General features: G+C 46.6%; 1 protein-coding gene across 1 annotated transcript in view; it reads right to left on the minus strand.

Moving 5' to 3' along the window:
* The window catches only part of suclg2 (succinate-CoA ligase GDP-forming subunit beta), a 58,260-nt gene extending 52,864 nt beyond the window's left edge, over window positions 1–5,396 (minus strand). Inside the window, 1 exon segment of the mRNA XM_058072944.1 lies at window positions 5,295–5,396. Coding sequence (XP_057928927.1) covers window positions 5,295–5,378 — 84 coding nt within the window. The 5' untranslated portion in view covers window positions 5,379–5,396.
* Window positions 5,397–20,165: the final 14,769 nt, after the last annotated feature.

A 20,165-nucleotide genomic window follows, 5' to 3' on the forward strand; every position in this document is an offset into this window, starting at 1 on the left:
CGCCTCGGAAGGGGACGTATCAGAGAATACCAAAGAAGTGCCGTTCCCCTTTAAGCGGAATATTGCTGCCTGGTGGAGTCGTGCTCGCCACATCATGCTGTTGTTCAGGCAAAAATGAGTTAGGACTCAACAGCGGCATTGCAGCAAGTCCTCCCTCCCCCATTTTTATCCAGAGTTGGACCACGGGTGCAGCAGCCTCAGCAAAGAAGCCCAGACTTGCCTCTGCCCGGCTGCTGCTTGTCCAGCTCCTCCTGGGAAATCCAGCAACCTATTTCTAACGGGAGAGCCCAGACAGTCCATGTAGGACGCTCACTTCGACCGCCTACACCCACCATCTTGTCCTTTTGCTCACCACTACAGGCTTATGGCCACAGAGCAACCACTACACTGACAGCTTTGCCTTTGGGCTCAGCTCCTTCAACATGACGGACGGATGCCGAGTCCGCATCACTGTAGACGCCTTTGGGCCTTGCAATCCATCCTTCCCTCAGGCAGGATTCCAATTGGGGCAGGACCCCATCCTCATCGCCCAACCCAGAACCATGGATTGGCTGTAGCGTGTGCTGATCCTCGCTACTTCACACTTGGCTGTGAATACAGCAAGTACTGCACTCCAATCAAAACTACCAATTTCCACCGCAATCAGAACTCTCAATGGTCAAGTCATCAAGCGACCGCTTGAAGTGAGGTAACTCCAACGCCTCCCGTGACACGTGCATGACAGCTATTTGAATCCTGTTTGTCCCTAAAGTCTTGACTGAATGAGCTACTTTACAGGTTCCATCTGTTAGAGGAAATACTTTCCCAAACGAGTAGGGTAGAGTGATTACATCTGTACAGATGTGCGCCATTCTCCTTGGGAAGAAAGACATCATATATGACTTGGATAGCACATTCTGTTGTTTATTATACCGAGCACATCCACACGCATGACGGCCACTCAGACTCCTTATCCTGACGATTCCCACACATTGTCCGCTTGGAGGACATGTCTCCAGTCTTGTGAGCGACAGCAGGTGTTGCTAACGTCATCTGAGGAAGCCGACAAAAACATCAGACCAAAGAGGGGAGGAGAAAAAGCGGCTGGAACAGAAAGAGAAATATGCTAATCAAGAGGATTTGGCTACCGGCTTCTGAGCGCTTCAGTTTGCAAGAGCGGCCTTCCCCCAGTGCGCCGCAGTTTTAGGGTATTGCGCAACTACTGTACATCAGAGGGTCAAATGTCAAAGCTTTCGCATGCATTGAATGACATGACTTTACACCCGGAAATCCTATGTGCTATAGTGATGAGACTTCCCATAAACGAGGTTTGACAATGTTGGCCCTTCTCTTACTGAAACTTGACACTCCACCATTCTGACCCCATCTGGCCCAGATGCTGTGCTGAATACCACATGGACCTTGTAAACTGCTGTTTCGGGAGCTTTGCTGTTCTTCAACGGCTCTCGTGGATCAGTGCGGCTGTGACAAGGACTTGACAGTCTGATATCGATACTGCCAAGACGCACCGTCTCCTCTCTGACTTTGTGTGAGATCACTCCCGAGTGCTCTGTGAAAAAGACATTTGTGTTTGTTCAGCATGTTTTTCAAATTTCTTTGTGACTTGTCTTCAGATTTTCAACTTGAAGTTGAGAAATTTGCCACAGGACTCGGTTGCCGTCAAGAGCTATGGGCAGATTGTGTTATCATCTAACAGGATATCTTGGGAGTGCGGAACTAATCTTTCTGCAACCTTTCCGTTTTCTTACACGCTTTTATTAACAAGTCATCTTTTTCACGGCAATGCTGCTGCTCACAGCGCCCCGAGCGTCCGGCAGTTCTTGGCCGAGAAGTACATCACCGTGCTGGACCAACCTCCCTATTCACCTGACTTTAGTCTGTTGGACTTTTTTCTTTTCCCCAGGCTTAAGGGGGTCATCAAGGGGACCCGTTTTGAAGACGTGGAGGCCATCCGGAGCGCTGTAACGAAGCGTACAAGCGTGGCAGAGAAGGATGGACAAGTGCATTAGACTTGAGGGGGATTACTTTGAAGGTGAAACCAAGTAAACCGTTGTTTGGACTTTGTTTGTGTCACCCATCCCTGTACTTTTCAGACACACCTCGTACATAGCTCATCATTTACAACATATTGACCACATTTAGGTTGAAAACTATTCAAAATATCCAAAAGATGTTTCACTGTGCTTTATTTTGATAAGCATGCCCCTGTCTTGCTGGCACGTGCGCATGTGGCCGTCGTATCGTGTGCAGCATTAGACGGTGACGCCAGCACGGGGCTGGCTAGTTCACCTCTTAGCGTTATGCTCAAACATGACACCTGCATTGGACGACAAAGGAGCAGCCAGCGTGGAGATGCGCTTTGTTAATAAAGTGCAATTGAAATGTTGGCAGTGCGATCAGCAACTTTGCTGGTTAACGGTTATGCAATATTCTCTGCATGTTCTGCTAGTTGTTGAAAAGTTACATGTATCAGTAAAAAAATATGTCATTTAAAAAAGCCCACCACCACAGTATAGTGGTCTGGCGATGATGCAACATGGGAGAAGGTTGCAACATGAGAGATATTTGCCTTTATATTTATATACTATATTGCCTTCACCAACATTTGCAGCATGAAATATTTTGGTCCACCTTTCAGTCGGCCAAGGACCCTGAACAGAACAAGCAGTCCAGAAAACAAATGACCTGCTGAATGGATAGCTGGATGAGTTAAAGGCCGATGCCTAAGGCCTGTGGTTCACGTAATTTAAATGAAAGCACTAACAAGCTAGACCAAAGTGTCCATCCCCGCTACAGCGTATCACCGTGACATTTTAAGATCACTCTCTGAATGTCAAGACTCTTGCTTCAAGCCCCCTAAAAGCAAATTTCCTTTCCAGAGAATGTGTGTTCCTTTTTCCTCTGCCTAATTGGAATTCTGTGAGAAAGGTTTTAGCAAAAAACACAATGACTGAATTCTGGAAATGATAGCGATAGGACGGACGTGCAGCTACGTCATCACTTTGTGTACTTTGGCTAGCTGACGACCTGCCCGATCTGCAGCAATCCAAGACCAAGTCAGGATTCATTAAGCTCAGCAGTTTGCCACTTCGGATATCAACACCTATCGCCTGCAGCCATCCCAAAAGTAACAGCCAGCAAAACCACAATGTGCGACTTATTTGGAGTATTTTGGTTTCATGTGACGAGGATTACGGCACACTTATTGCAGGTTTATTGTAGGTCCCATTTGGATGCGATGCCAGAGTACATTCTTTGTGTATCTTTCCACGTGTACGCGTGCATGCATTATTGGCATTAAGCACAGCAGTTAGGTATGACGAGTGGGTAGGATTGTCCACAGAGTGCCGTTGATGATCATTTCTGTGGAGAGCGCGTCTCAGGAGACGGTAAGCCAGCTGGCTGCTTGGCTGCCATATGCCACTTTCCCAGCCAGGACAGGCATGAAGCACGAGGGCTATGCAGCTCATGTCAGGAGCCAATCATCATCAATATTTGACTATTTGATAGGATTGCAATGATCACAAGCTATGGTGCCATTATAAAATATACTAGTATATAATAGAATAACAGAGGCCAATACCTTAACCATGCATACACCCACACTGGTAAACAGCAATGCTCTACAAACGGCGGTGACAAGCAGGTGCTGCACACCCGCGCTTCGCCAATACCACCGACCCCCACCACGCTAGGTGCACTGCACACTGCACACAATGGTGCACATTTAAAGGTCACGATTCAAGATCTTCAAATATCTGTTGATCAAGTGTTAATTAGGATGCTGTACTGTCAATTGCAGCAAGAAAAGACAAATGAGATACAAGTCTAAGTCACAAGCCACTGTGGGGAAAACCATGGGAATGTTGAAAAATGTATTACATTTTTTTAAAACATTAGAGCGAGGGCTGGGTTACAATACCAACTTGGTAATTCAATGACACTTTTCTTTCCAATATAATATTGATTCCCAATATCTTCATATTGATCTGTTTTTAACCCCGCTCTGCAGGCTCGGCAAGCCATCGTTATACCTGGCTGGCAAAGTGCCTGGTAAGCCACCCTCCTCACTTCCCATCAGCAGGAAGCACCAGCTGCAACCAATCATCCAGGCAATCCCAACACGGCATATTCAGTGTGGCGGACTCAGCGCTGTGGATTCCCTGGAGCCGCAACGAGAACATGCACTTGTAGGAACACCAGGAGCGCCAGCAAATCCCATCTCTGCCATCAAGGAAGCTGAACAACAGCCGGGAAGTGCCGTAGCTAACACTGGTCTGACTGGACGCAATAGCAGTGTGGTGTGTTTAATGACACTCTGTAAACACGGACTGAACTGAATATCTTGTTGACTTTGCAATTTATTCATGTTATCTATGAAATGATATTTGTGTTGGAGGTGATATTGCGTGAGTAATTTAATTCATTTGCTGGAGCCCATCCCAGCCAATCCCAGGGCACACAACCATTCCCACCCACATTCATACCTATGGATTTCAACTCCAATTTGGTGTGGCCAAATAACCTAGCATTCGTGTTTTTGGAATGGGGGAGGAAGCCGGAGTCTTCCCACGCATGCACGGGGAGAACATGCAAACTCCACACAGAGATGGCCGAGTGTGGAATCCAACTCGTGTTTCCTCGCTGCATGGCCTGCAAGCGAACCACTCGGCCGTGAGTAATTTCCTTGTGACAAATGAAGACATCTCTAGCAGGGAGGAGTAGAGCAAACCCACGGTAACCCACAGTAACCCACGGTAGCCCACGGTGGCAGTAGTCTAACACGGGATCCATTTGCATTGTGGACAAAGGCTGAGTTTAATCAGAACAAACGTGGTGTTCAAGGTACAAAGGTTAACCTTTACACTGCAGTCCTATCTGGTGGCAAACTGTGGTGCTTCCACGGCTTGAAGCGATTCCCTATTGAAGGCTTGGGGACCCGCTAAGGTAGCTTCATAAGTCACATGTGAAAAGGTCAATCGAGTTGAAGGGTCCATCTAAGATGCGTTCGGGTAATCTGTTTAATTAGACATTACCCGTTTCACAGTTTTTCTTCAGGAAAGCTGACCTATGCAACAAACACGTAGGAGTGTTTTTTCCAGCAGACAATTGTTCCATCAACAACTGATGCCACACTCACAACTTTACTCAGACATCCCTCTCCTTTCCCGGACATGCTAACGTACTAAAAGTACCCAAAAGGGTGATTACAGACCGAACGGAGGCGCGGACGTGTCCGGCTTCCGACACCAGAGAGCAGGCATGCATAATGAAAGGAGAGGTAACAAGGGTACCTTCAGTTTGTCAACAAGAAGGTGCTTTGCGGTGGCTGCCCTCAACCCTCCAGCTGCAGCCTGCGATGCCATGGATGCCGCCATGTTGACACGGAAGTCTGAGTGGAGGTGACGTCACCACGACGCGCAGGTTTCCGCCGACAAAGGGGCGGTGCTTACCTTGGGAAGGGGCAAAGTCGGCACGACTGTTGCATCAACATCGGAAGTCCTGACATAAAAACGTTTAAAAAGTAAGACGGTGAGACATTAGCTATTTTGAGTTCCTGTCTTTAATCAAGTGAAAGCCAAACTTCCTCATTTGTACTTAATTGCAATGCACTACATTGGAAACTATCAGACCTCTTCGGATGGTAATAATGGTACAGAAATGCATCTTTTTCGAAATGGAAGAAACTATTTTCCAGAATTGTAATACATATTTTCAAAATGTAAACCACAATGAAGAGTATTTTAGTTTTGTAGTGCTTGGTTATCGGTACATAATTCACCCCGGAACGATCGATAGGGGAGTGGTTGCCACCCGGAGGGGTGGGCGCGAGGGACAGGGTTTTTTTTTCTCTTTTCTTTCTGTGGTGGTGGCGGGACGGCGTTCAGGCCTCACGTACCAAATAGTGCAAGTTAAAGTTTGTGAAGAGAATAAAGTTTTCTCCTAAATTCGACACTCCGCCTCAGACTCCAGTTCTTTGGCGCTTCAGTTTTTTTATTTTTTATATCTATCACCTTTGCCACTTATGTATGTATTTCTGCCCACATACAGACCTCAATCACAAAAGAGCCTCAAAGGGTTTTTACACGCAGGCAACAACAGATGACGTCCCCTGATCTGAGCTAGCTTGATTGGCCACTCCAAATTGTCCATAGGTGTGAATGTGAGTGTGAATGGTTGTTTGTCTATATGTGCCCTGGGATTGGACCCCGCCTCTCGCCTGAAGTCACGCATGGACTTGAACTGCAAATGTGTTGAGCATCCATTTAGTGTATGAGGACTCCTAAGTGAAAGCAAGCCATATTAAAAGTGGTGTGAATCCAATGCAAATGTAAAATGCCGAGCACGGCAATCTTTTCTTCATCTATTGTGTGACCTTGTTAGCCATCCATCTTGGAGGTAGTAGCACAATGTCCTGTTAAAAACGACAAGATGATCTTTAGCCGAGTAGCCCACTCAGACAGTCCTCCACAGCTCTCATTATGTGGCACATCTTGAAAGGGCAAAGAGGGCAACGCCATCATGAAGAGCAGTGATTTTGGCAAAGGGCAAAGTAGGAAGGATGAGAGAAACCAACCAAGCGGTGTCAGCATACCAGTGAAGATCGGACATGGAGGAGATGAAGAGCAGCAAGGTCCCCAACACCTTTTACAGTCAAACTAAGAGAAAAAAAGGAATGCAGTAGTGCCTCGTTAAAGTGGCATAAAGAAACATGTTTACAACCTTCACATTTTAGAGACCTTTAGACATGAAATAACATCCCTATAGTCACCCTTACACGCCACTGAAGACACAAGAGTCATGCTCATGTTTGTTGCTATACAGTCAAGTCAAAAACCCCAAACAAATGTCGCTACTTCTTTATCCAATCAAAATGACAATTTCCTACTTGACTTCTATTTTAGGTGCTCCAAAAGGTTTAATGAAGTTTCCCTCGCCTCCTTTCCACTGAGAAAAACAAGGAATGTGGAGGCAGAGAGACTAATTTGTGGTTTCCCCCAACAATCCATCATCAGTTTACACTCAGCACGAAGTCATTATGCCAGCGAGGGAGCACGGCGGCTCCCCACAGGCTCTGCAGTCGGAAACAAGCCCTCAATCACACTTAAAGTGCAGCAGGGGTGCTCGCAAAACAACAGACACGGCTCACAGCAAGGAGCTGCCAAGATGAGCCACCCCGCCCCGAGTGTGCACCACACTGTCAATCTCTGTCCCTCGTCTCACCTGCATCAAGTGTTCTTTCCTTCCGCGGCTCTTTGAATTGGAACGCCTCTCGTATATTCATCGTGTCTTTCTTTCAACTCCTGTCTGCCTGTGGACTGACTGCTAACCACAATCCCAAGAAGCCTTGCGTTGCTTAAACCTGCTTTCAAAGATGAAATGTGTGAGATCTGTATTAGCAGAAAGAAATATCAAGAACGAAAGAAAGCCGTACCATATTCCAGGTCACTTCCTAAATGTGGTTGTCTCGCCCCAGTCAGTTCATGGCAGGACTGGTTGAACTTACCAAGGCTTGGGCCGCTGGACATATCCGAAGGCGGGATGCTGGAATGCAGCATGTGCTGTCTGCACACCTCCGTTATTGAATTCACACACTCGTAACTTCCTTTGGCCCCGTGGTGTGTTATTTAACAGTTGCACTGAAACTAGAAAAGCACTCGGAGAGCGCGGACCTCCGCCAAGCGCCAACGTTCCCATATTGGGATTCATACCAAAATAATAATCCTGCATTTTGGGATGAGTCTTTGCTCTTTTGGAGAACCTGTTGGAGAAGTATCCTGTATTTTTCCCCCCGACTGCTATATTTTGTGGCGTCGTATGCACAAAAATGTCCTACCTTACAATGTTAAATAATCTTTTCAACAAATTCCTGGATCCAGCCGGTGATCCGGATCCCCCACAAAATGTAACCAGTTCTTCCGTATCTTGTTTCTGACAATGTCTGAAAATGTCATTCAAATCCGTTCAGAACTGTTGGAGTTATTTTGATCACAAACAAACAAAACGGGCAAACTGGCAAAATCCTAACCATGCTGCGTACGTGCTTGGCGGAGGTAAAAGCGCAAGAACAACGAGTCGCCCCCGGCCATAGGATGCTTTGGGTGGTCAGTTCTGCAGGATGATGCAGTGCAGGGCAAAAGGACTCGTTTGTTATGCAATGCAAAATTGGGTGTTGGACTGCAATAATACGGCAATATGTCTGAATGTACTTTCAGCAGGTACTTCACTCGCATTTCATCTCTGAGTTTGCAGACAGACGAGACCAAAGTGGCATTTCATTGGCTTTGACTTTACTACAGCATATGTTCATGACACATTGAATCCCAATGTCCAACATCAAGGATGGAAGTCTTGCAGTTTCATCCTTAGGTTGTGTGTTCACGGCCAGATTCAGGTGGCTCTGACCACCCAAAAATGAGAATAGTGAGCGGGAATTAACACACTTAACTGCTGAGTCTACAGGGAAGGATTCTTGCAGCTGAGTCACAAAGACATTTGGCACAAGCTCCTTGATAGGAAACTGAAATATGCAAGAAAAACACCTCTTGCACAGCAAAGATAGGATGAGTAGAGAACGTGAAGGAGCTGGGCAGTGCACGGGACGGTCACTGTCATTCCGTATTCAGCACATCTCTCCGTATGACAGATGGCAGACATATTTAGTCATCATTTTGGTTCCCAATGTCACTGCTATGAATATGTATGATCCAGTCCTAACTTTCATCCTTCCATTCAATGCCCTGAAGGCTTTTACAGACGATGACACAATGAACATTTCCATGTTCAATAAAGTCAGCAGAGCCAGTATCGCTCTACGTATACGTCAGCATCGCAAACCACAAGAACTTGCACTCTCCGACATAAGGTATCCGGGTACTCAAATGGTAGAACGAGTTGTCTTTGGAGTCACACAGCCAACCTTTCCTCCGTCAAGCCGGTTCACAAGTTGGCATTGCGGGAAACAAGCAGTCACTCATCAGTCATTCAGTTGTGAACGAGCCTGTCGTTCCTCAACATCTCAAATGACCACTAAGAAAAATTCATTCATTCATTCATTTTCTACCGCTTTTTCCTCACGAGGGTCGCGGGGGTGCTGGAGCCTATCCCAGCTGTCTTCGGGCGAGAGGCGGGGTACACCCTGGACTGGTCGCCAGCCAATCACAGGGCACCACTAAGAAAAATGTTCCAGATATTTCATGTGCTTTCTACACAGTTCTTTTTGTCCGACTAGCGGTAGCTAGCTTTGACTGCTCACTCGCAGTCTTCTCGTTATTAATGACTTTGTGCTATTGGTCGTGACTACAGCTTTTTAATAATGGCATGCTTGGTTTATTGACCCCCCCCCCCCCCATCTTGAAACATGCCCCAAGACGGAATCTTGCGACACTTAGTTCACACTTGACTAGGACAGCCTACCAGGCACGTACGCAATCCAAAGGCCAAACAATGGACCTTCGGCGTTGATGACTCCTGCCCAGACAAACTCAGTTTGCTTCTACGAGTCCAATGAAGGTTGCAAGTGACAGCAACGTTCCAAAGCGGGTGGAGACCGCGATTGAATTCAAGAAAGAGGTTATCTGAAATCTGGAAGATGGCATCTGTGTTGCCAGTCTCGCCAGGATGCCCGAGAAGCCCTCTTCAACAATAAGCATCCCCCTGAAGACTAACAGCGTAATCTAGTGAGCTCATGTTGCCAAAGGAGTAACGTGGGAACAACAGAGGTCACCAACAATCCAAGGTGTTGAGAGTTGCTGCTGGTTTGGATCAACGGCGAGCGGATGCCAGCCGAAGACACGGTTTCTGAGGCGCAAGAAGAGGCTGGTTCCAAAGAGAAAGCTTTGGAATCAGAAGCGCCACACGCAGGTTGTTAGGCATGGCGGGTTCGCTCCTGCGGTTGGTCGCCACGGGTGTCCACTGAAGGTAAATTGATGTTTTTGCTCTTGTGCTTTCAGCTACAAAATGTTCTTTCACACGCTTGTGAAGCGTTTTTCTTTTGGAAGAAACACCAACACTCCTTGTATGATTGGTCATTTCGCCCACTTACCATGAGCAAATGCCTGAAGCCACGCAAGCCCTTGTATGTAAGACGCTTCCAAATGTACTGCGTGGAAGCAGGAGCTCCATCGTTTTTTATGATCTATGCTCACCATACCGGGCCAAGCATGAAAAATGCATGCAGGTGAGCTGGTAGGAAATGTCAATAGAGGCATCAAAGCAATCAAGATGGTGCTGAAGGGGATATTGGGGTGATAAATCATCTTGTTCCTGACGGAGGTCACAGGGGCGCCAAGAGGAGGAAGTAGAAGTGCAGCCTGCTCAGTCATGGACTTTTGGGCTAACTGTGTGCATGCTAGATGGTGCGCTTTAGTCAGTTGAAGGTACGGAGTCCAAATGTGTGTGCGCATATTTGTGCTTCTCCCAAGAAACGATGACAAATACATGAAGGCCTCCAACATTAGCTTGGCAGGACTTGGCAACTCTCATCAAAACAAACAACTGCTAGAGGACTAATGGATGATGATGGATGTTGCTTTTTTCATCAGCGATATTTTAGGTCAAATCATACGCGCTCTCATAGCAGAAGATGTTTTTTTCTGCACACTGACAAATGATGATTGAGCCCTGGGCTTTCGGCTGAAAATAGCATTTGGCTGTTAGCCGTAGTGTCGTTTTGATTGTAAATAAAATCACCATACCAATACAAACAGTTCAAGTTGCCACGGTAGCAAGGCCCTCCAGCTCATCAGCTGATGAATAGAAAGGCACACTTCCTGTACACATGTGGATGGACGCAAATGGGGGGGTGGGGGTGGGGGGGCGTTTGGCTGAGGCTCCATTAACCTTGTTTGTGGAGAAGCACCTCCGCTATCCCAAACGCATCCCACATTGTAGGGGGAACCTCAGGGGACCGTCGACTAATTAACCTTGTAGAGACACTCCCCCCCCCCCCCCCCCCCCCCCCCCAAAAAGGGAGGCCCAGGCAGGAATAATAAGGAGGCCTTTGCCTCGCCATCAGTGGGAGGATTAACACATCCAACCTTCAAGTGGCTTTTTGACGTCAAACCAATATTTGTTGGCTGGGACGTTTAACCCCTGGAACGTTTAACCCCTGGAACGTTTAACCCCTGGAATGTTTAATCCCTGGAACGTTTAACCCCTGGAACGTTTAACCCCTGGAACGTTTAACCCCTGGAACGTTTAACCCCTGCAACGTTTAACCCCTGGAACGTTTAACCCCTGGAACGTTTAACCCCTGGAACGTTTAACCCCTGGAACGTTTAACCCCTGGAACGTTTAACCCCTGGAACCTTTAACCCCTGGAACCTTTAACCCCTGGAACCTTTAACCCCTGGAACCTTTAACCCCTGGAACGTTTAACCCCTGGAACGTTCAACCCCTGGAACGTTCAACCCCTGGAACGTTCAACCCCTGGAACGTTCAACCCCTGGAACGTTTAACCCCTGGAACGTTCAACCCCTGGAACGTTTAACCCCTGGAACGTTTAACCCCTGGAACGTTTAACCCCTGGAACGTTTAACCCCTGGAACGTTTAACCCCTGGAACGTTTAACCCCTGGAACGTTTAACCCCTGGAACGTTTAACCCCTGGAACGTTTAACCCCTGGAACGTTTAACCCCTGGAACCTTTAACCCCTGGAACCTTTAACCCCTGGAACCTTTAACCCCTGGAACGTTTAACCCCTGGAACGTTCAACCCCTGGAACGTTCAACCCCTGGAACGTTCAACCCCTGGAACGTTTAACCCCTGGAACGTTTAACCCCTGGAACGTTTAACCCCTGGAACGTTTAACCCCTGGAACGTTTAACCCCTGGAACGTTTAACCCCTGGAACGTTTAACCCCTGGAACGTTTAACCCCTGGAACGTTTAACCCCTGGAACGTTTAACCCCTGGAACGTTTAACCCCTGGAACGTTTAATAAGTGTTTTAGCAAATAAGTGTTGAATAAGAGGGGCTCTTATTGTGTTAAGTTCATGGCTGACAAAGGCTGTAATAAAGCAGCTTCAACACCATGGAAAAGTCCAAGTGGTCATTTGCTGACTTGACTTTCACACTGTCCTTATGAAGCCAACAGTGCCGCTTATGAGAAAGCCAAAAAGAGGACCAGGCATGACCATCCGCCCCTGGAGGTGGGGGGCACAGGATTTGTGGGAAAAGGATTTCACTGGGAATCACAGGAGCAGCCAAGACCAAAGCCATCAGAAACATCACCCAGGCAGCAGAGGAGGACTCCGGAAGGGTCTGGATCTGGCCAGGCCCCCCACAGGGACACCTGAAACACCCGATGGCCCCAGGAAACATCACTGACGATGCGTTCGGGTGTGTTGGAAGATGAATGTAGGATCATAATATTGCAATGTAGTATAAATGTATTTTCCAATGGATTCCAATTGTTTTCATCATTTTCTTAAGTACAAATGGCTGAATTAGCACCTTTCCTGATCAAATACAGGGTAGGAACCTAGAGGGTTTCCTCTGGGCTTCGTGGGCTGGGTCCATGGCGCTGAGTTGGCTCCATGGCCGCCATGGCTTCCCACAGCCAGTGTCACGTCTTGGTGGAAGTGTGGCATCGTTATGGCGGCCAAGCGGACTATAAAATACAGACAATACATGAAAACAAAAAAGGTTATCATTGAACGGGATTTCATTGATACATTCTTGAAATGCCAAAAGAAAATGAAAAGTATGAAAAGAGGAATGAGGGCTCCTCTCCTCGTCACATTAGCGTGCCGCCGCATGCAAACGGCCTCCTCCCTCCAGTGTTTTACCATATCTGCAAGATACCTCCACATGACTTCCATTATTTGTATGGTGGACACATTCCTCCCTTCCTTCCCTTCACTGAACGTAGATGGATGCTTTGAACTTCTACCCAGGAGAAAATCCACAGAAATCTGAAAAAGCCACGACAGATTTTGCAGTAAAGGACACGATGCACTTCAATATCTCCCTCTGTGGCGTGCTGTAGTCAACCTCCACCTCCAGCAGACATAATCGCCTGGTTGCAGACCGCGGCAAAGACCACAAAGAGGGACGTTCAGTTCAGGAGTTCCATGTGAGGTCACATGTCACATGTCACACTTTGACGTGTTCCACATGAGCCAACGAATGTGAATATTAGTCAACGACAACACAAGTCAACAGTTTTATCATTAAGGAAGAAAAACAATCCTTGAATTGATCAATCAGGCTGGAAAAGGTTATAAAGCAATTTCTAAAGCTTTGGGACTCCAGCAAACCACAGTGAGAGCCATTATACATATATGTATATATGTATATATGTATATATGTATATATGTATATATGTGTGTATACGTAGCCAGTTGCCTAGCCTACAAGGGGGAAACATGTCAGGCCTGAAAGCCAGAGGGTGGTTACTCCCACCTCAGCGGTTGGAAGTATTAACCATGCTTGACCCCTTATTGATCAGGCTTTATGTTAGCGTTGTGAATTCCCAGCCAACTGATGTCAGAGTGACTTTTTGGGAGCCAGACGACAGCATGGCACGTGCTCAGACACCTTCTGGGCTTCATGCATAATGCTCTTTGTATTTCCTGGGAAGGATGGGCGAGTGACAGGGAGGTCTGAGCCACTTCCGGAATCTCAAATGGTTTAGGATCACTTTCTTCGTCTTCTCGCCTCGCTCTCCCCTCACTCACTTGAAACAGCCGCCGACATTGAAGTGGCTTCTTGCGTCGCATGGCATGAGAACAAAGGACTTGGCTGCTTGGGCATGCTAAGGCTGTTCCTGTCTCTCACGCGCTTCGTTTCTCTTGCCTCTTCTTTGAATGTGCGCCCCGACCGCCTGTGTTTTCGCTTCTTTCTCATTTGTAGTGTCAAATGTCTGACCTATGCTCCCACAGTGGATCAGACATCACTTCAGGAGAGATACGTACGCTCCTCGCCAAAAGATGAAGATCAGTTGAAAACATGCAAGACTACATTTGGCACTGTTGGAGCTTAAGGAGGTAGAGCTTCATAGGTGAGCAATTTATTGCACTCAACTATTTAGGAACTGGGCTGTTCATCAACTGATGGAAAGTTGATGAACACGTGAAGAAACCCCCCCCCCCCACCCCGAACGCCCCTAAAATAGCAATAAACCTCAGCAATGAGGAGCTGAATCCATATTTTTGCCATTTTTGCCACATTTTTGGCTTTGAAAGGCTGCCGTCTTCCATTTTCATCAGCTGATGAACTCCACATGTCAGTCACATGTCAGCAGCAGTGGTTTGCTTCCAATGCTTCCTCCAAAGAATCGTCTTTCACTTCCATGTCTTTTCTTAACCTGAAGCTCGACCTACAACCTCAGTGCAAAATGTAAATTCCAGCATTTTTTCAACTGGTCTTCAAATGTTGACCAGGAGTGTATTTGAGTCACGTATTTACACGTTATACAGAAATAACGACAGCAACTGCCACTGCTTGCACTTCCCACTGACAACCAAAATGGACGGAATCATGGGTCAGCCTTCTATATGAACAAAAACTCAATATACAGCTTAACGTATGACATTTAATTCATGCAAAAGAACTCATCACACTGGCGTGTAGATACTGCATGACAAAATACGTCCCTAAAAGAGACGGGTCACCGTTTGGGACGTCTACCACGCAAGTCTGTAGTCCCCAAGTCGTATCCATGTGTAAGAATGAACAATGGAAGCATCACACTGTCTGCAGTGTAATATTGTACTGACAGTAAGATGGGCTTAGATAAATAAGAGTGTGCCCTAATGCTAGCCTGACGCTGGCCCCCAGGGGCGCCCCCAGGGCAGCCCCCAGGGCAGCCAATGTATTAGTAGTGGACGTATACTCACAGCAGCGCTGCTTGCGTACAATCTATCAAAGGCCAAGACTCCCGTAGTGCTTTATAATGCTTTCAGATACTCCAGGTCCGCCACTAGCAACAGTACATTCCCACTCAATGCAAGTGCAGGAACAGAGATTACTGAAACATAAATCAGGGACGCAAGAGAGGAATGGGCCCCCGGTGTAATGGGAGAGTGATTATGAACTCAAATGTGCAGACTTTTCAATAGAAAAGTGAAATATGGTCTTGCTCTGAGAGAACCAACAGACATTGATGAGAACGTTATGAACAAGGGTGCTCTCTTGTTGGAAGGCGAGGGCATGGAGACAAAAGCAGTTCACATTCCGACAATATGGTGTCAGGCTGAGATTTATTAGTGTGTCTTGTTCATAAAAGCATTGGAGACTACCTGAAGCATAAAGGAATGTTTTTTATAGTCATGTTCACGAGCACTTCAGGAGATGCACAGATTCTCAATGGCCGCCCAACACTTGACCTCATGGGCGAGCGCTATCTGATGGTCTTATGGTCCCGAGCAGTAAGTAAGAGTTGATCAGGGTCCTAAGTGTCTTTACTTAGTGGAAGTCATGGAGCTAAAGCGCTAGTCTGTGTAGCATTACAGCAGGGGGGGGGGGGGGTTGCTAATAGCCATTTCCCGCCACAGTCAGTGGCTCTACACACTGGTAGTCCTGCAAAAAACATTACCGTTACCAATGCTAAAATGCTAAAGCTACTTAGCATTGAGAGACGTTTTGAAGTAACCTCTTCTCCTGAGAAACTTGAGACTGGCCACTGTCCACTTCTGGATCAGGTTCAGGATCTAACACATATGGTTGGATGTTAAAAGCCAACGTTTTAAGGTTGGGTTCGCAACTGGCAGAACAAACTGCATGAAATCCAAAGAATACAGCTGATTAGGTGCAGATTCTAATATCTAGAAAGCTTTCTGTGCACGTTATTGTGTGTAGCTGCTCTATAGAAGTCCACAACTCAATACAAAGGGACAAAAAATAGCATATTAGGCCCTCTTTATGGTACTATTCGGTGCATGAGACTTGATCACCAGAACAACAGGCTTTTATTGTAGGTTTCAGGCACAATAATCCCCAATAAAAAAACATGAACTACCGTTGCGGGTATTGTTATTTCATGTCTGGAGGGATGGAATAATGTCAAAAATTGTATTTCCAAGGTCATCAACAGTTTTGGTATGCTATAGCTATGAAAATATTCCACTATGTACACGCAAGCCTACTTTGTGGAAATTAACATCTACCGTTCATGTCTGTACACAAACCGAGGCAAACGTTTTTGCATACATTTTGACATGAACCGTCACGTACACTAACCAAGGTTTCACTGTATCGCATGTTTAATGCAGGCCCACTTTAAAAATACAATAGTGGAGTCAAAAGTGGTGCCTATTGATCAGGGAACTGGGTGCAGAGGGAAAAGTGCTAACTGAGCACCTCAAAGGCCTTCATGTAGTTTCCCCACTGAGGGACGAATAAAGGTATATCTAATGTAATGTAATCTAATGTAATCTAATGTAATCTAATCTAATGTAATCTAATCTAATCTACACACTACAGGTAGGTATCGTCCATCAGCTGGCAGCTCATTGGATGGTAACTCCGTGGTGATTCTTGGAGTTCCGTGACAAAAACTCCAAGCGGAGCCAGATCGACCTCCTGCATACCGCCCCCCCCCCCCCACCGGGCGTGGCGTGTACATTTCATAGAGCCACACAGGCGGCCTCTGAGGTGCAACGTTGAGACGTTGCTGATACCCACGATGTCATGGTTCATAAGCCAGCGACTTCTGTTGTGAAAACGGTTTTACATGAAAAATCCGGGCTTGTTTGATTTCTTGGCTGGAGCACTGACAAAAATGTAAAGGCTCCAATTTGTGCTTTTTTTCTTTTCTCCAAGTGTATTGAACGAAATCTCGGATTGAAATCAATGGTCCCTTTGTGGAAAAATACTTTGATTTGTCACCATTGAGAGATTTTTCTGAGCTGAGCACGCAATTTCTATTTGGCCCATGACCAAGGCAAGATGGATGCCGAGGTGCGCTCCAATAATCTCATCAGACACGCCGTTCCACCTCAGCTCCTGCTTTTCACTCCCCCTTAGCATTGTTATGATTAGGCCCCCAGTTCTATCATCTGGATGTTATGCTGCGTTTGTGTGCTCCGCTCACCTCGTTTCTCTGCTGATTCCATCTCAGACAAACTGTTCACTCCCGGGATTGTGGATCTATGTAACGCCAATTCCAATGCTGCAGTTCCAATGATTTATCAATTAGCATTAACGTAGCAAAGTGCTGTAGAAGTACAGTAGGTGTCCATCGTCATAACGCTACAATGTGTAATCTGGCATTTATGTACAATGAATTATTAATAACAATGATTGATGCTAATACATAATATATAAGATGAGATACATTAAGAAAGCTGGATTGTAAAACAGGTTCAAGTACTTCATAGAACGAGTGAGCGTTGAGTGTCCAGTAAAGCGGCCCATTGAAGTCGTCCAGCTTTTTATTTACTTCCACACCATTTTAGGATCAAAATGGCCACGCCTTCGTACATGACATGTGATGATGACTTGTCACCGTTAGCAGTGTTAGCCCATGTGGTCATAAAGAAATGCATCATTTGCTTGGAGTTGCTGTCTAATTTATCCCAAAATTCTGGGAGCTTGAAGGGAAAGAGTTCCAATGCCATCACGTCAAAGAATCCATCAGCTTTCAGGAAAGCGAGGAACAGTTGGAAAGAGAGCTCATTTCATGGTGTGCTTTTAAAGCAACCGAGTACTTGAAGTTGGTCATCTGGTGGGAATCTGGAGCATCGTATCTGGGATAGGTGTTTGTTTTTCCATCTGCGCCTTTGTCAGCCTTGCTGCCGCCCACCTGGGCCAGGCCGCCCTTGGAAGGGATGGTCCGGGGTAAGTCAAGGAGAAATGGAACCATTTATTAGTTGAAATCCTCAGAAATTCTCAAACTGAAAATGCTGCAGACAAAAAATTCCCAGTGCTTTTTTGCAACAAGGAATATTAAGAGAGGAATAATACAAACAGGAAGTTGGGAGAAGTAAACACAGACACATCCAAAGCGGTGAGCGTCCCAATGGAGTGCCGTCCACCTGCACCATGATTTGATAAAAACCTCTCCAAATGTGTAGAAATAAATGGCGTCGTTCTTTGCTGCTCCAAATCCGTCCCTCACACGCCTCCCGGTCCTGTGTTAGTAAGCCACTGATCAGCGGTCGGAGGAAGAGTCTTCCTCCTGGCCATGACAGCTCCTCTCTGGGGATGGACACTCATTCCGGCTGGAGGCAGAGAAGAGCCCGATACCCTTCCCACACAGACAGACAGAAGGAGACTATCCACCGAGGCGGCAGAGACTCCTGGCCGACCTTTACTCAAGCCGACAGGCATTAAGTTGCCCTCAGCAGGCAGCGGCCGGGTGCCCGTGCTTGAGACTAAAATAGTCGGGGGGATGTGTGTCCGCACCAGGATGACGTCTGGTGAGCGTCTGGCAGTCGGCACGGGGCGGCTCTGGTGCAGACAGCGACAAAGACTTCCCGCCGGGAAGGATGAATGATATTATATCAGGTTGAAATGATAGCAATTACAAGTCATCAACACAGACGGGTCGTCCGTGTTTGGACAAGCCAGCTTCAACAGCCCGAAGATTCCAAGCGCTTGTATTTCTTGTCATGAGAAGTTGAAGGTACCGTAAATGTTACAGGAAAGGTAATCCATGCTTGGGAAGAGAAAGCATCCGCCACAAAAATAATCTGTGACTCACAACCTGCTTTCTCGCTTTCGCGCTTTCACACTTGCGCTTTTTTTTGGCGTCTCGAACTGCAATGTTTCACCAGTCAAATCACTTCGGAAAAGTCATGAGTTGTAGTTAATAAACGGATTGAATGATCAACGGAATGACTCCTCCCTAAATGTATTAGCTACCAGGGCAAGTCATTGAGTGGGTAAAAGAATCGGGCTTTACCTTTTTGGTGTTTATGAGAACAAGTCTTCAGGCTCTGAAAAAGCAAACCAACCCCAGGCCATCACACTACCACCACCACATGCCTTGGTCTTGGGTCTCATCAAGAGGATTTCTGGCAAAGCCTTGATGTTCCTTTTGTTCTGCGGTGGAACACTGACCTTAACTAAGGCAAGTGAGGCCTGCAGTTCCTGGATGTTGTTGTGGGGCCTTTTGTGACCTCTTGTATGTGCAGTACATAATTGATTCTGTTTTATTGAAACAGTTACTTTATTCACAAAGCTTTAAAAAAAACGACCTGAGTTTTGCTCATGTGATGGAAAATGGTAATAGCTCCAGGGGCATCTGCACTGTAAGGTTTAATGAGGCTTAATGTTGCAGATGTTGCAGATGTTGCAGTCCTCTGCTGAGTCATGACCGCCTCACACAACCTGGGACTTTTTGGTAGAACAGGAATTGTCCATATGGGAAAGTAAAATGCAAATAAAGGCCTGAATGAACGATACAGGGTGGTGGCATCCTCAAAGAATGGGATTTGGACATTTTAGCTCTCATTAGGTTTTTGCCATCATCCCTTTTTCTCGGAATTTTGAGCTCGGAATTTCAGAGAAGCACCTTTTTATAATTCTTTTTCCAGGTAATTGAATCACCTTGTTCATTTTCCTACTCAAATGTTTGTTCCCCATTCTACTTTGACTGAAGCCCTGCTTTGCCCCCCTGATGAGAGTCAATCTGGTCAATTTCATTCATCACCAGGGAGAACATTTGAACCTGGACCTCCTCAATGTGAGGCAGATGTGAGGTATGTAGGTACGCTGGAATCAAAGCCACACCTTCCGGCAGCAGCTGTACCTGTACACCACCAAGGACCGACAGGTGAGCGGGGGAATCCTGCCAATCGTGCTGTCAATCATTGTGGAAACGAGGTGGTGTCGCATTACTCATCTTTCTTGCCTCCTGCCTCGGGTTGACTCGCATCAGGGTAGCGATGCTCCGCCTACTGTACCGCATCACGAAGACGCCAACCGTGTTCCCACCGTGCTCCCTTCAGTCATTCACTGTAAATTCTGCTGTGATGGGCTTTAAGGCTCTACGTGGTCCACCAACTCTGGAGAGTTCTGCCCGGATCCCTGACCAAACTCTAACAGGCCCCCCAGGTCTACTTTGTGGGCCTGTGCCCAGAATAGAAACCTGCCTTTAAACATGCATTTGGTTAGTACGCACTCCTGTGTATAATGCACTGCCGCCTATACTGTACTTTATTTTTGTACTTCATCACCACTATAGGTGTGTGCATATTAGACTGTATGAATACACTTG

The sequence above is a fragment of the Doryrhamphus excisus genome, chromosome 1 (assembly GCF_030265055.1).
Source record: "Doryrhamphus excisus isolate RoL2022-K1 chromosome 1, RoL_Dexc_1.0, whole genome shotgun sequence".
Lineage (NCBI taxonomy): Eukaryota > Metazoa > Chordata > Actinopteri > Syngnathiformes > Syngnathidae > Doryrhamphus > Doryrhamphus excisus.